This window comes from Schistocerca cancellata, chromosome 2, assembly GCF_023864275.1.
Source record: "Schistocerca cancellata isolate TAMUIC-IGC-003103 chromosome 2, iqSchCanc2.1, whole genome shotgun sequence".
In the NCBI taxonomy this organism is placed as follows: domain Eukaryota; kingdom Metazoa; phylum Arthropoda; class Insecta; order Orthoptera; family Acrididae; genus Schistocerca; species Schistocerca cancellata.
Window position 1 is genome coordinate 303,964,667 of NC_064627.1, and position 17,025 is coordinate 303,981,691.

Consider the following 17,025-nt stretch of genomic DNA (forward strand, 5'->3'; position numbering starts at 1 on the left):
AAAACAGTCGTGATCAACAAACTAAGCTACAACTACTGTGCTGCTTTCTATGTGGACATGACAACTATCAAGCTTTCTTTCTGCACGAATGGCCACTGACAAACTGTGTCCAAGAGATAACTGGACCACCCAGTTGCAGAACATGCCGTTCAACACAATGTGCTTCACTTAAATAACTGCTTCACAGCCTGCACCATCTCGATCTTTCCTATCATCTCCATCTTTTCTGAACTGCGCAGGTGAGAACTGTCCCTGCAATACATCCGTAGTCCCTGTCATCTATCCCCTTCCATGCTGCCATTCCAGTCAACACAGCCTCCTATTCCATCAACACACCCACAATCCAACAATCCATTTCCCCTTCTCTACTTCTCTCCTTTTCTAACCCCCCCCCCCCCCCCCCAAAAAAAAAGAAGAAAGCCTCCCGACTGTACCTAGCCACTCTACCAGTTCCAACTACATCCCTGCACACTCCTGCAAGCAAAGCAACACTACATCTTCCCCTGCTCCATCTTGCTAACCCCGCCTTCCAGTTCCATGCCTCCTGCGTACCTCCACCATTGGATTGCTACTTCCATCACCAGTTACAACTCATTCCGGACACACAGCAGCCAGAGATAGTGGTCATGTGTACGTGATTTGTGCTTGTGTGTATTTTTTACTTCAGATGAACGCCTTCTACCAGAAAGCTAAAACGTATACCAGTCTTTTCGTTGTGCCTGTCTGCAACTCAATGTCTCCCATATACACTCATGCTCATAAATTAAGGATAAATGCAGAATGTGGTGCCACATAATGTGGCACTACACAAAACTGGCACTAATAGCATACGCACATAGGGAATACACATGACACAGATCTGTAAGTCCACGGTATTGGTGATAAGTTCAGAAAACCGTCCCGAAACACATGTGCTACAAAACGCCACTGTTTCCTGAGCATGTACCCCGACATCAATATGGGATATGATTACCATGCACACATACACAGGCCGCACAACAGGTTGGCATACTCTGGATCAGGTAGTCGAGAATCTGCTGGGTTATAGCCTCCCATTCTTGCACCAGTGCCTTATGGAGCTCCTGAAGTGTCGCAGGGGTTTGAAGACGTGCAGCAATACATCGACCGAGAGCATCCTAGACATGCTCAATGGGGTTTAGGTCTGGAGAACAGGCAGGCCACTCCATTCGCCTGATATCTTCTGTTTCAAGGTACTCCTCCACGATGGCAGCTCGGTGGGGCCGTGCATTATCATCCATCAGGAGGAAGGTGGGACCCACTACACCCCTGAAAAGGGGGACGTACTCGTGCAAAATGACATCTCGATACACCTGACCTGTTACAGTTCATCTGTGAAAGACATGTAGGGGTTAACATGCACCAATCATAATCCCATTCCACACCATCAAACCACGCCCTCCATACAGGTCCCTTTCAAGGACATTAAGGGGTTGATATCTGGTTCTTGGTTCGCGCCAGATGAATACCCGGTGAGAATCACTGTTCAGACTATACCTGGACTCGTCCGTGAACATAACTTGGGACCACTGTTCCAATGACCATATACTGCGTTCTTGACATCAGGATTTATGGGCTCTCCTGTGACCAGTGGTCAGTGGAATGCACATCGCAGGTCTCCGGGCAAATAAACCATGTCTGTTCAGTTGTCTGTAGACGGTGTGTTCTGGAGAAAACTGTTCCAGTGGCTGCGGTAATGTCCCGAGCAAGGCTACCTGCGGTACTCCATTGCTGTCTGCAGGCACTGATGGTCAGATATCGGTCTTCTTGTGGTGTTGTACACTGTGGACGACCCTTACTGTAGCACTTGGACACATTTCCTGTCTACTGGAATCATTGCCATAATCTTGAGATCACACTTTGTGGCACACGGAGGGCCCGTGCTCCGACCTGCTGTGTTTGATCAGCCTCCAGTCGCCCTAGTATTCTACCCATCATAACGTCATCAGTATGTGTTCCTTGAGCCATTTTCAACTCACAGTCACCATTAGCACATCTAAAACCGTCTGCACACTTATTCACTGCACCATACTCTGACGTGCACCAACCTCTGTGTATGTGGACTGCTGCCAGCGCCACCGTGCGATGACCGCCAGCGCCACCGTGCGATGACCGCAGGTCAAATGTACCGCATGGTCATATCCCGAGGTGATTTAAATCTGCAAACCACCCACCTGAGTGTTGTTTCACCATTTATCAGCATTATCCTTAATTTATGAGTGTGATTGTGTATAGTGAATAGCAATCTATCCTTTTCACAATATATTGTTGGTATATACACTCAGGCATGTCAATGTCCATGTCCAAATATCCATGTAACAAAAATAAAGTTAAAACAGTAGTAGCAAATAATGACACCTTATGTGTAAAAGGACTAGGATCTTCACACGTAGATGCTCTGACAGGCAACAAAAAAAGTTAGAATTAAAGTAGAGGATATTCTGTATGAACTTCATCTAAGCACAAATCTACTATGTGTTGGTAAAATAGTACAAAAATGTCATAAAATTTTATTTAGCAATCAAGGTTGTCATATTTACATCACATCAAAAATGTGATTGCTTGTGTGTCATTATCAAATGGAATGTACTCCTAGACCAACCACAGAGCAGAATTTTGAAGCAGAATTCATATTGCAATCAAATAGTGCAGACTTGCTGCATAAACGATTCAGTCATTTGCATTCTGAAACTACGCCTGCACTACGCAAAGGTCTAGCTAGTGAGATCTCATACAAGAGCAACTAAAATAAACTAAGAATAATTTGCACAGGGGCCACATGAACAATACCTCCCTTTTCAAGATCCAGCTCCAGGGTCACAAAAATACTTGAGCTGGTACACAAAGATTTGTGTGGCCTGACGCGAACTAGGTCAATTGGAGAAGCCAAATAACAGGTGATGCAGGCTGTAGTACAAGTAAAGGAAATGCACAGGGAAATTACAGAAATGAGGAGCTGAAACGTGCTTACCATCTATTTGCAATGAAAAATACAGTGAAAAATATATTTATAGAAGATGTTGAAAGTGACTTCCAGCAACATTAATATACAGCTGTGTACGTCTAAGCATATTCAGATACATCTGGCATAAAGTTTGGATATCAATGGTGGCAACTTCATAGCTGATGCTTACTTTCAGTTTCTGCATTGTGTGTGGATCAGTTTCATAGAACTTACTCTTCATGTGTCACCACAGGAAAATATCACATGATGTTAGATTTGAGGAATGTGGTGTCATACATGCATAAATGTTTGCTGACAGTTCATTTCTCAGTGAAGACATCATGGACTCGTTCCAAGAATACCTTAGCTGTGTGACACATTGCCCCACCTCACTGGAAGAATCAGTACTGTCTTTCATATACCATCATTGATGTTATACAAACACTATGTGCAGTTATCTACATGTTTCCGACTGTCATACTCCTGTAACTGCTGTACAACCATTGCACAGTATGGCTTCAAATTAAGACTTTTTCAATATCTGCTGGCATCTCCTCATACTTATATGTGCCTGTTGGACCAATTTATGTATGGACTTCTTTGGCTCTGAATAATTCTTCGGCGAATGTCTGCAATAACTTCTGGTGTGCAAACTGAAGGAATTCTTTTTCATTTTACATTCTGCACAGATCTACAGGTGCACCAATTTTTATAGAGACTCTGTATTGCTCTCTTTGCTTGTAGCCCTCTATCTGGATTCTTGACCCTGAAAATTTCCGAGTTTCCTTAATCGAACATTTCCACAATTCAATTCTTTCTTCTTTTGAGAAAGTCATTCCGCAGACCGCAAAGAGGAACCTCTAACTTCACTGACGAAATAAAACGAAATGCTGACATAAGAATGCTAACAACTGATTATTCCTTGAAACTGTCCACTGTTGTAGCTGTTTACTCCACTTCAGAAGCTGAAATATTGCATTTGCATTCAAGGGGGTGGAGGCTACTTTTAATTACCACCCTGTACAATGTTAATTTCATTGATGACTACTCCAGGGAAGTATTTGTATATATTCACAAAAATAAAAATCAAGTGTCACAGCTGATTAGAGATTTTAAAAATCTAGATGAAAACCAAATTGGAAAAAGGATCTGCACTCTATGCACCGAGAGAAATCTGACAATTGTTTCCAGACAAGAAGGGGTCCAACAATAGACTACAATGCCATGTACGTCGAAACAAAATGAAGTAATGAGCACCACATCCATACAACAATTGGAAAAGGATGTTGCTTGCTCTTTAAAGCAAATTTGCCAAATAAATTCAGAGCAGAAGCAGTCATCACTGCAGTCTACCTAAGTATCAGATCATCAACTAAGGAACTATAAACAAAACTCAACAAGAAGCTTGGACAAACAAGAAGCTGGATGTCAAACACCTCAAAATATTTGGAACTGGAGACTTATGTTCAAATTCTGTCAGCCAGCTGTCTCAAATGAGACAAAAAATGTACTGAGTGTTTCTTGGTAGGATACTGTGAAGAATAAAAAGCATATAGGTTTTTTGAACCTAATCACCAAACAACCATAAAAATCAGGGAAATTACTTTTGACGAAGGTACTTCTAAATAGTATAAAGAAGATGCCGAGCATCAGGAACCAAGCAAATTCACAGAACACAAACAGAATGAAACAACAACAAGTGAACTAAAAGTAATAGAACACAAAACTAAGACTATCACATAAGGTAGTAATTTAATGAAATCTAGATGCAGTGAGGAATCAAGTCCATACACAACAACTAATGATAATGTGCAACCACAGAAATTTGAGCCATTATGAAAATCAACATAAATTCCAGTGCTAAAGAAGTGGCATGACTTAATTACTTTTCAGTCTAAACAGTCAACTGAGTCCAATCCTTTGGCATTGGATAAAGTAATGATGTCGGACAAAGCTGAAACAGGCTGAAGGCATTATAAAAATAGTTACAATCTCACAAACAGAACGACACATGTGAATCCGCCATTTTATTTTCAAATAGCAAACCAATAATTGCAAAATTGGTTTTTAAAACCAAGGAAAGATCTGATAGGTCACACTGTACATTATAAAGTACTGTTAGTAATAAAATGTCATGCTCTGAAGCAAGATCTAGAATATGATGAAACATACACATCACTTATAAGGTACAGCTCATTAAGGTACTTATTTGATATGGCTGCTAAAGATGACCTTCACATTGGTCACATATTTATTGTCATGGTCATCTTACAAGATGACTTACATGAAGAGATTTATCTGAAAGCTCTACAAATAGATCCAGTTATGAAGACAGTACAATATACTGGTATTAAAAGACTACGGGAGGCAGTGTATGGGTTGAAGAAAGGTGACTGCTGCTGGAACTTGAAATTAGACAGTACACTGTTGAATCTAAACTACAGCAGCTGACTCTTGTGTTTATTACAAAACTCAGGATTCAGAGATTTTAATAGTTGCTGTGTATGTAGATGATATGCTAATTTTCAGTAACAATACATGAGACAGAAATGCTTTAAAAACAAGTTAAGAGAATAATTCAAGCTGAAAGATCTTAGTGAAGTTGATAACTATAAAGGCATCTGAATTTGTAGGAACAGCAAATAAGGTTGTTTGTGGGTAGAGCAGATACACTATGCGATACAAAATTCTCAGCAGATTCAATATGAAAATGAGTAATCTGATATCTATGTCACTGGACAATGACCAAGTGCACACTGATGATACAAGTTCAAAAACAGAACAAGAGCAAGAAGCTACGAAGACTGTACCCTATCATGAAGCAACAGAAAATATGATGTATATGTAATTAGAAACAAGTGTCGAGTGGACAGTTTTATGGAGTAATCAGTTTTTAGGATTCTTCTATCAGCATTTCAGTTTTTTCATCAGTGAAATTAGAGGTTCCTCTTTGTGGTCTGCAAAATGACTTTCTTGATAGAAAAAAGAATTGAAATTGTGGAACTGGACCCCTAATTGTCACTGTTGATGCCACCTCCCTAAACACCAACATCCCTCATGCCCATGGTCTTACTGCTATTGAACACTACCCTTTCCAACATCCTTCAGACTCCAAACCCAGTACCTCATTTCTCACACACCTTACTAACTTTATCCTAACCCACAACTACTTCATATTCGAAGGGAAGGTGTATAGACAAATCTGTGGCACACCCATGGACACCCTCCTATACCAACATTTTTATGGGCCATCTAGACAACACCTTCCTAGCCTCCCACAACACCAAACCCTTAGTCTGGTTCAGGCTCCCTAAGGATATCTTCATGATCTGAACTCATGGTCAAGACACCCTATGTTCTTCCCTTCACAACCTCAACACCTTCTCTGTCATCTACTTCACCTGATCCTCCTCAACCCAGTGTGCCATCTTCCTAGATGTTGATCTCCTCCTCTCTGATGGCCCCTTCTGCACCTCTGTCCAAATGAAACCCATCGACCACCAACAGTACCTGCATTTTTACAGCTCTCATCCCTTTCACACCAAAAAATCCCTTCTATACAGCCTAGCCACCTGGGCACAGCACATCTACAGTGACAAAAACTCCCTTGCTTAGTATACTGAGGGTCTCACAAAGACCTTCATAGACAGGCACTCTCTGCCAGACTTAGTCCACAAACAGATCTCTTGTGCCATTTCCCCTAACACCCCCAATCCTTCCACCTCCCTCAAGAAAACAGCCACAAAGGAGTGCCTCCTTCATTACCCAGTGCCACCTCAGATTGAAACAACTGAATCACATCCTTTGCCTGGGCTTTGATTACCTATCATCATGCCGTGAAATGAGGGACGTCCTAGCCAAGATACTTCCAACCCCTCCTAAAGTGATGTTCCATCCCCAACGCAGCTTCCACAACATCCTAGTCCATGCCCAAGCCCCTCCCAATCCCAAAACCTTGTCGCAAGGATCATATCCCTGTGGAAGACACAGGTGCAAACCCTGCCCAATCCAACCACCCGCCCCCCTTAACTGATCTACCCCACCATGGGCTGGGCCACTTGTGAAAGCAGCCACGTCATTTATCAGCTCTGCTGCAATCATTGTACAGCTCTTTATATTGGTATAACTACCAACCAGCCATCCACCAGAATGGACAGCCACCGCCAAACTGTGGTCAAGAGCAGAGTAGACCACCCTGTGGCAAAACATGTACCTGAACATAACACACTTGATACAAATGGCTGCTTCACTGCCTGAGGCATCTGGATCCTTCCCTCCACCACCAGCTCTTCTGATCCATAATTATCCGGGCCTCAAACTATGGTAACATCTGCCTCCACCCCATACACCCAAAAGTTTCCACCTCCTCTGTCCTATCATCTCCTCCCCATTCTCATTTTCAACCCTGTTCATAAGCAGCCCTTCATCAACACATCTGCCTGGCTATCCTCTCCTTTTCTGCTCCTTCTTTCCCCACCTCCCTGCCCCACAACCTCTTGGTGCTGTGCCTGTTGGTAGTCTAGTCCCTGCACACTCCACCAGACAGGTTTGTCTCTCTGCCCATGCATACACTATTATCCCTTCCTCTTCCCTACCCTCTCCAGATTGTTGCTTGCATCCCACATGAAAGTTGCATTCTGGTTTGAGATGCTGGAGTTGGTAGTCATGAATGTGTGAGGTATGCTTGCTTGTGTGTGTGTGTGTGTGTGTGTGTGTGTGTGTGTGTGTGTGTTTGAATGATGCATGTCTCTCTTTTACTGATTAAGGCTGTGGCTGAAAGCTTTGTGTAAGTGTCTTTTAATTGTGCCTGTCTGCAATCTGACCTGCCTTCTTTACAGTAAGTACAAGGGTGGTTTGAAAAGTTCTCGGAATCACCACAAGAGATCAGCACTAGCGCGAGTTGTTCACATGATATTCATTGGACTGTTGCCGGTAAACACGTGCCATGTCAGTGCTCTTGGAAGAGAGCTGTGCCAGTGACGTGACTCTGTTGTTGTTCTTGTGAAGTGATTTGCGACGATGGAAAAAAATCAAGATTCGAGCAGTGATTAAGTACTTCGTAAAGAAAGGAATGAAAGCAAAGGATATTCATGTTGATTTCCAGAATACTCTGAAGGACTCTGCTCCTTCATATCCAGCTATTGCCAAGTGGACAGATGAATTTAAATTTGGTTGGGAGAGATTAGATGATGATCCGAGCAGTGGTTGGCCAACATGTGTCTCTACTCCAGAAATCACGGCAAAAGTGCACAAAATGGTCATGAAAGTGTGTGAAATTGCTCACGCCTGCCAGATGTCATCTCAAAGGGTACATCACATTTTAACTGAAGAATTAGAAATTAAAAAATTATCTGCAAGAAGGGTGCCGCGACTCTTGATGCTGGCTCAATAACGCATGAGAATGGACACATTGGAACAATGGTTGGCCCATTTTAAGAGAAACGAACAAGATTTTTTGCACCAGTTTGTGAAAACAGATGAAACTTGGGTGCACTACTATACCTCAGAGACAAAACAGTCAAATCAGTGGAACCATGCTGATTCTCTGCCACCAAAGAAAGCAAAGACAATTCCTTTGGTAGGAAAGGTCATGGCATCATTGTTCTGGGATGTGAAAGGGATTCTGTATATAGATTATGTCCCCACTGGGCAAACAATTACTGGAGAATACTATACTAGCCTTCTGGACAAATTGCAGCAAAGGATACATGAAAAAAGGCCAGGTTTAGCAAGGAAGAAAGTCATCTTCCATCAAGAAAATGCATTCCTGTACATGTGCTGTCGTCATGGCAAAATTACACGAGCTAAGATGTGAATTTTTGTCACACCCACCTTATTCACCTAATATGGCTCTGTCAGACTTCCATCTCTTCCCAAAACAGAAAATTTTTCTTGGTGGATGAAGATTCACTTCAAACGAAGAACTGATAACCAGAGTTGACAACTATTTTGCAGGCTGGAGGAAACTCATCTTCGAGATGGGATCAAGGAACTGGTACATCACTGGACCAAGTGCATTAATCTACAAGGAGACTACACTGAAAAGTAAAAGAAGTTTCAGTTATGTAAGTATTTTTTTCTATTTCGTTCTGAGAAATTTTCAAACCACCCTCATAGCAATTTGTCTTTTCCTACATTGTTAATTAAGAACAAGGCTACACCTAGCTTATTTGATAGGAATTGTCAGCTGTTTCTGCAATAATACACATATAAAAGTTTTCTAAAGCAGGGGACTGCCACATAATAGGTTACTGTGATGCACATTAGACTAATGATGCCAAAGACAGAAAGCTGACATCTGGATATCTGTTTTAATCTCAAGGAACAGTGATTTTCTGGCAGAGTAAGAACCAGCCAGCAGTAGCCTTATCTACAAATGGGGGGTGGGGTTGGATACAAGACCCTCATCTCAATACGTCAAAAGGCTCTGAGTCTTCAAAGTTTAGACAGGGAAGTATTACCAAATGCCAAGAAGAATCCTGTCAAATTATAAAGTTACAACAAGGCAGCAATGATTTGTCTCAGAATAGTGGCTACATGGGGTAAACCAAACGTATAAACACAAGACATGACTCTGAGAAAAACCAACGTCTGCCAAGTCACTGTCGAGCATATACCTTCAGGCCAAACACTGGCAGACATGGTGACAAAACTTTTAGCAAAGCCTTACCGTCATCTGCTGCTACAAGATATTGCACTGAAAAAGTAGGTTTTTTAATTCTTTGTTCGTGATCTTCTCAGGCATGATTCTATTGAGTGTATTCAAATTTAGAACATATGCCTTGCTTCTTAAGTGTATTTAGTGTTGCTATGGTGTACCTAGGGATGATCTGTTTCTTTACTCCATGTAATATATTGTGTTACCGCATTTACCTTTTTTGATGTTTGTGAAACAATGTATTCATTCCCATCAGATACTGCCTCTGTTAACTGATATAAATATAGAGACTACAAGAGTAATTCAAGTATCTGACAGCCTTCACAGAAAAACCCAAAAATACTAGTATTAGCTTGCTTTTCTCTTGCTAAATATGTAATAAATCTGGCATCACATTACTAAAGTATTTGTGCTCAGGAACTGTTACATGTTAGAGAGTGAAAAATGTCAAATTACAGTACCTCTAGAATCCTTGTAATTATCTGTCGGTGGTCTAGGTCTTCATTGGCTGATGCAGTTTCCGGGTAACAGATCATGTGCAACAATCTTTGAGCCTGCAAGACACAAAAACAATTATGAATCTTCCACAAAATTTTTCTTTATGTGGTGAAACATTATTATTGTGCACTTTTATCGTGCTGTGATGATGTACCTAACAATATGAATGAATGCTTGCACATATTAACATAACTAAGCCATGAACTTAACCCTCAGATTTTTAATTACTTTTTAATGCTCATTGCACTTCACGACCCAAAGAATATATTTCTATCTTGATTACAAAATGTTCACATCCATACTTCCTAAGTGTATGTTTCTGCTTCATGATACTTTTTTTGTAAGTGCATTTAATACAATACAACTGTCCTTGGTGTCTCCTTATTCTACTTTTTGGTTCCTAGTTAATTTCGCATAAAGCATGTGTATACATTTATAATCAATACCCAATACATAAGTAAGCATTTGGTGATATGACCAATGAGGGTTGTTTCAAAAATAAGGTTCCCACATTTCTTTTAGACACAAGGAATTTTTTATTCGAAAAAATGATTACACCATTGGAAACGTTGATCTTTAAGCTATTTTTCCACATAGTCCCCATTTTTTCTATGCATTTTTTCTGTCCAGTAATCCGCTTTTCATTCCTACCTCAAAGAAGTTCGCCAACAACCCATTGAGAAACTCGGAAACTTCTTCTTGCAACTCCTCGTCTGTCTGGAATCGTAGACCGCCTAGGTGCTCCTTTAATTTTGGAAAGAGATGGAAATCGCTGGGTGGCAAATCTGGGTTATATTGGAGGCGGTCAATGACACCCCAGCCAAATTTGTCAATTAACTCCTTCATTTATTGTGACACATGTGGACAGGCATTGTTGTGGTGCAGCCTTACGTCTTTGCTGAGTTTTCCCCTATGACGATTTTGGATTGCCCGTCTGAGCTTTCCAAGGTCTCGCAATAACCTGTTGAGTTTATGGTGGTCCCTCTAGGCATAAAATCAATGAGCAGTACACAACACCGGTCCAAAAACATCGATGCCATGTTTTTTCCTGCTGACAGCTGCTGCTTAAACTTCTTTGCTGGTGGCGATCTGGTGTGTTTCCATTGGCACAATTGTTGTTTAGTTTCTGGAGTAACGTAATGGCACCACGATTCATCCCCCGTAACAATGGAATCAAGGAAGTCTTCCTTATTCTCGTCGCATTCACTCCAGAACTTCCAAGCACAGTTGACGCACTGCTGTTTGTGGACTTCTGAAAGAATGTGTGGCATCCAGCGCACAAATACCTTGTGGTAGCCTAGCTTTTCATTCAATATCCTGTCAACTGAAGCTTCAGAAGCCTCAGGAATTTGAGCAGCCAGTTGCTGGATGGTGATTTGCTGATCTTCGAGAAGGATTTGCTCAACTTTTGCCACAACGACCACCCTCTTTGTTGTTCGTCGTGGACGTCCGTACAGCTGTTGGAAAACTCCCTACACCATTTGCAGACATGTTGAATGCTTACACATGTTTCCCCATACACTTCACTCAATTGCCGATGAATTTCAACAGGTGGTAACTTTCTTGCATGCAAAATTTGGATGACTGCACGAATTTCACAGCCAGCAGTGACGGCGATGATGGGCTTCATCGCTTATGGCAACACAGTGGTGTTGCCAGATTTTGCACTGCGCCATGCACTGTAAGGGTACAGAGTCGGAAACCTTACTTTTGAAACAACCCTCGTATTTACTGTATATTCAGTTCTGCCTGTGGAAGAATGTGGCCTGTTCCTGATTGGCAGATTTCACATGGGCTGCTGATGTACTTTTTGCTTTCTCTCCTTATCTCCCACTCTGGCAATGACATCCTACTGTGTTAACTCCAGCCAAAATATATTCTTAATGTGATGACTGTCAACTATAAGTTAACTTGCAATGAGTCTATATATAAAATAAAATACTGAAACACTCATAGCAAATACACACAATCTACAGGTTGTAGGTGTCAGAGACTATTGTCTCATACAGGCATACAGGCAAAATGGAGAAAAAAAATTTTCTCAGGGAGAATAAAGCATCCTTACTTCAGACATATATTCTTTTATACATAATGGAAACATAAAGTCACTGCCAGCACTAAAATATACAGTTTTAAATTTTTTTTATGGAGATGATGGGCCCTTAACCCTCGCAATACCAATATATTTTCAGTAACTTGTATTACCAAGGTTACTTTATGCCCAACATAAAAAATCTGTTGATTGAGGCCTCAAAATGTCAAAGGGGCTAAGTGCCATTGTAGTCAACAATATATATTACCACATATCTAGGTGCGATGTACCAATGCACACTACATGTCAATTAGGTCAAGTGCCATGAGCCTTGTCAGCTGTCGCACAAGCAAGGATAAAAGGCTTGTGTGCATAGTTCACAGGTCTTTGTAGCTTCAAACAGGGCATGTGCTGTTGTGCTGGCTGTTATATTTAGTGAGCTATAGAAATAGATCTGTCAGTAGTAAGTTTACTTGCATTGACCACCAGCTTGTCAGGGAGCACATTTAGTCCATTCCAAGAGATATCAGTCATAATACCACATCAAAAACAGAAAGAGTATGCCTTAGATCTGATTTACATATCAGTTGTTGGTATGCAGCTTTCAAGAAAATACATCCAAGTTCTCTTTTGTCCTTCAAATGTTACTACACAGTACGTATGAAGGATTTTCTGAATTTGTCTTTTAAGAAACCTAGAACGGAGACATGGAAGCTATGTGATTGTTTCCAGTGCCAAATTAGACTTCGAACCACAATGAGTCTGGAAGCTAAAAGAATCCTGGAATTCATCTACGGAATTCATCTATGCAAAAGTGAATGAGCAAAGAAGTGGTGAGAGAGAATATAGCTGCTTCGCAACAACCAGGTGGTGATGTATACTCTATCTATATTGACTTGGAACAGGTAGTATACATGCCTATTCTAATGCTCTGTGAAATGTTTTCTGGAAGGCAGATTTCTTGCTTCAACTTCTGTGTTAATATAAGTGATATCAGGCATTCATACATGTGTGTATGGGATGAGCCTGTTGATGGAAGAGGAGGCAATATGAAATAGCCTCTTGCCTTTTAACTGTGGTGAACATGGGAGTCACCACAAAGAAACAACTGACTATTTGAATATAATAGAGGGAAACATTCCACATGGGAAAAATATATCTAAAAAGAAAGATGATGAGACTTACCAAACAAAAGCGCTGGCAGGTTGATAGACACACAAACAAACACAAACATACACACAAAATTCAAGCTTTCGCAACAAACTGTTGCCTCATCAGGAAAGAGGGAAGGAGAGAGAAAGACGAAAGGATGTGGGTTTTAAGGGAGAGGGTAAGGAGTCATTCCAGTCCCGGGAGTGGAAAGACTTACCTTAGGGGGAAAAAAGGACGGGTATACACTCGCACACACACACATATCCATCCACACATATACAGACACAATATATAGACATTATGTCTGCTTGTGTCTGTATATGTGTGGATGGATATGTGTGTGTGTGCGAGTGTATACCCGTCCTTTTTTCCCCCTAAGGTAAGTCTTTCCACTCCCGGGACTGGAATGACTCCTTACCCTCTCCCTTAAAACCCACATCCTTTCGTCTTTCCCTCTCCTTCCCTCTTTCCTGATGAGGCAACAGTTTGTTGCGAAAGCTTGAATTTTGTGTGTATGTTTGTGTTTGTTTGTGTGTCTGTCAACCTGCCAACTGACTATTTGGAGTGATAACTGCAGGGATCAGAACAAGAATATAATACTAGTATTTATTCTGGTGTACATTGTGTCTCTTGGCCTGTTTGAATCTGCTGCACACAAATTCCTTACCATGGGCCACAATTTCCTTTCATGTGATCATGATTTTGGTATTACAGAGAAGCACAACAGTCACAAAGGTATACATACCTGGTGACTTATATGATGCCATGACATCTGCAGAACTTTTCAAGCCTTTCTGTCTTTTGACACGAGATATAACTATCAGTATTATACGACACATTCTGTGATGTTTGTATACTTTCACTGGGTAATTTTGAAATTGCTCAGCTTCAAAGGAATATGGAATTTTTTAAACTAATCTTTTGTACCCTGGATCCTGGATGATGGTTAATAACTGAATCCGGTAGATGATTAATGGGACAAATAAACAGCTGATGGTCAAAATGCATTTTATAAAACATATTGGTTTTGTTGTGATTATACGGATATTTCAATAGTTGCACACTTATCAGACCTCAAATATAATAGGATTTTGGATAATTTTGGCTAGTACAGGTATTTTTCTACCATGGATTGTGGAGTGGTTATGATCAGTTAGAAGTAGCACTGGAGAACCAGTCGAAAATGGCATTTCCTTTCCCTTAGAGATGCTACCGATATCTTCATATGCCACTTGGTCTAAAGAATGCACCAGCCATATTTCAGCAAATGTAACATGGAGCTTTGCAAGTTATAAAACTGAGGCTATGTATTGTATACTTGAATGACATAACTGTTTTGCAAAGGATATTGAAGAACATGTGCTATGGCTATGGGAAGTGTCCCTTCACAATTTTTAACTCCACACTTACTTGCAATACTAAAATTATGATTCCTTGATGTCTCTGAATGTGTCCTATCAACTGAACCCCCCCTCCTTTTTTTTTATCAAGTTGTGTCACAAATTACTTTTCTGCACAGTTCTATACAGTATCTCCTCATTAGTTATACAATCTACTCACTCAATCCTCAGCAGTTTTCTTTAGCACCACATTTCAAGAGTTTCTATTCTCTTCTTGTCTAATTGCTTAGCAAATAACATTATTTGTGGTAAATAATTTAGGAGTAAAGAACACCACTCACCAAAACAGTAGATGTGTTGAATTGCCAACATGAAAAAAGAAAAAAAAAAAAAAAAAAAAAAACAAAAAACCTAGATATCTTTCAGGAAAATCCTTTGATGAGCACACAGGGACAATGGAGCCAGTCAGTCAGTGTGGTGTATGATGACAAGAGGGTGTGGATTGGGAGAGTGTGACAGAACAGGAGGAGGGCAGACTGCTCTGTAAAGAGCAGGGGCACAGAGTGTTAACGGAGATTAAGGCCAAGAGCATCATGGAAGCGAAGGATGTGTTGCAATGCTAACTCCCAGTTATGTAGTTTAGAAAAGTGTGGAGGGAAGGATTAAAATGGAATGGGTTGTATAGCAGCTTTCGAAATTAAGCACAATGTGCCCAGCAGCATGTTCTGCCACAGGAAGAGGTCAACTCTGTTCTTGGTCATAATTTGGAGGTGGCTATTTATTCTAGTGGACAGCTAGTTGGTTGGCATGCCCACATAAAACGCTGTGGAAGAATAGCAGCTGAGCCGGTATATGACACACCTGCTTTCACAGATGGCCCTGCCTCCACTGGGACAGGATATGCCTGTGACAGGACTGGATCAGGATATGCTGGGTGAATGAATTGGGCAAATCTTGCAGCTGGGTCTTCCACAAGGATATGCCCCTGATGATAAGATAGTTGTAGCCCTGGCGAAGCACACATTCAGTAGCTATGACTATATATAATTACTATCCCCCACTCCAGCTGCTTCCCTCTGAGCCAGCAGCTATCCCTCCCCATCCCTCCTTCCACTTCTCACCTCTTTCTCCCTCTACCCATCACATGCGACACAACACAGCCCCTTAGCCCAGTCCACTTGCCTAACTGGTCTTGCGTGTTAAGAGGGCACAATGTAGTTGCGCAGCTTTTTCTTCTCTCTCTCTCTCTCTCTCTCTCTCTCTCTCTCTCTCTGTGTGTGTGTGTGTGTGTGTGTGTGTGTGTGTGTGTGTGTGTGTCTGAGGCAGGGGGGCATTTGTATTCTGACTCAATTTTCATTACCATATTATTTCTGATAAGTCATTTGTTGTGCCCATTATCAGCTTTTTAACTGCATATGCAATTTTATTTATAAATAACTTTTGAGTGTATGATCAGCTACCAGAAATCTGTGTGGTAGCATATGAACCCTGTGTATTAGACAAGTATGGTGCTAAAATTTCTTACATGTAGTAAAAGTTCCGTAAAATGTAGGATTCCTAAAAGTATATGCCTAGTTTAGTTTCTCTCATGACAGTTCAAACACATCATACAACAAAACCAGTTATACCGTCTGTGACTCAATGCTTCCTCCATGTGGTGAGAAGCTCTTTATCTATTTAATATTGTTGTTAAACAACAACAACAACAGCAATATGATTAATAAATTACATGCTTAACAATACTGGAAAAGAGAGATTGCTACTTACCATAAAGAAGACATGTTAAGTTGCAGAAAGTCACAACTGCAAGATACCTACATAAAGCTTTCGGCCACAGCCTTCATCAGCATAACAGAAACACACACCATCCATACACACAAGTAAGCACACCTCATGCACCCATGATGGCCAACTCTAGCATTACAATCTGAGATGCTATGTAAGTGTCTTTTAATTTTGCCTTTCTGCAACTTAACATGTCTTCTTTACTGTAAGCAGCAATCCGTCTTTTCATACATTGTTGATATTCCTACCTGCACTTTCCATTGTTTAAATTATATCTTACTAACAGAAGGTCTGAACATTGTGCTTAGGCTTTGGAATATGGGCAGGATATCAACAGAAACACCAAAATACCTACAGATTGTACTGGACCAACATTTGTAATATTTAGTAAATATTTGTACAAAGATGTAAGTCAGACCAAATCTTTGTCTCCGCTAGACCTTACAACAGATAGGCATCTAGTGTCTGAGTGACTTGTCCATCCTTTCCAACTATCCCAAATTTATGCCTTTTTACAAAAGCTAGTAGAGGTTTTTCCTCTACTTTCAGCAGTATGTGGAATTTAACCTCTTGAAGTTAGGTACCAGCCAGTCATTTT

At 40.9% G+C, this 17,025-nt stretch overlaps 1 protein-coding gene across 1 annotated transcript in view; it reads right to left on the reverse strand.

The window, feature by feature from the left end:
- LOC126161685 (mediator of RNA polymerase II transcription subunit 12) overlaps positions 1 to 17,025 on the reverse strand; it is a 415,184-nt gene that overhangs the window by 153,548 nt on the left and 244,611 nt on the right. The window contains exon 27 of the mRNA XM_049917698.1: positions 10,082 to 10,174. Within this exon, the coding sequence (XP_049773655.1) occupies positions 10,082 to 10,174 (93 nt within the window). The remainder of the gene's footprint in view (positions 1 to 10,081; positions 10,175 to 17,025) is intronic.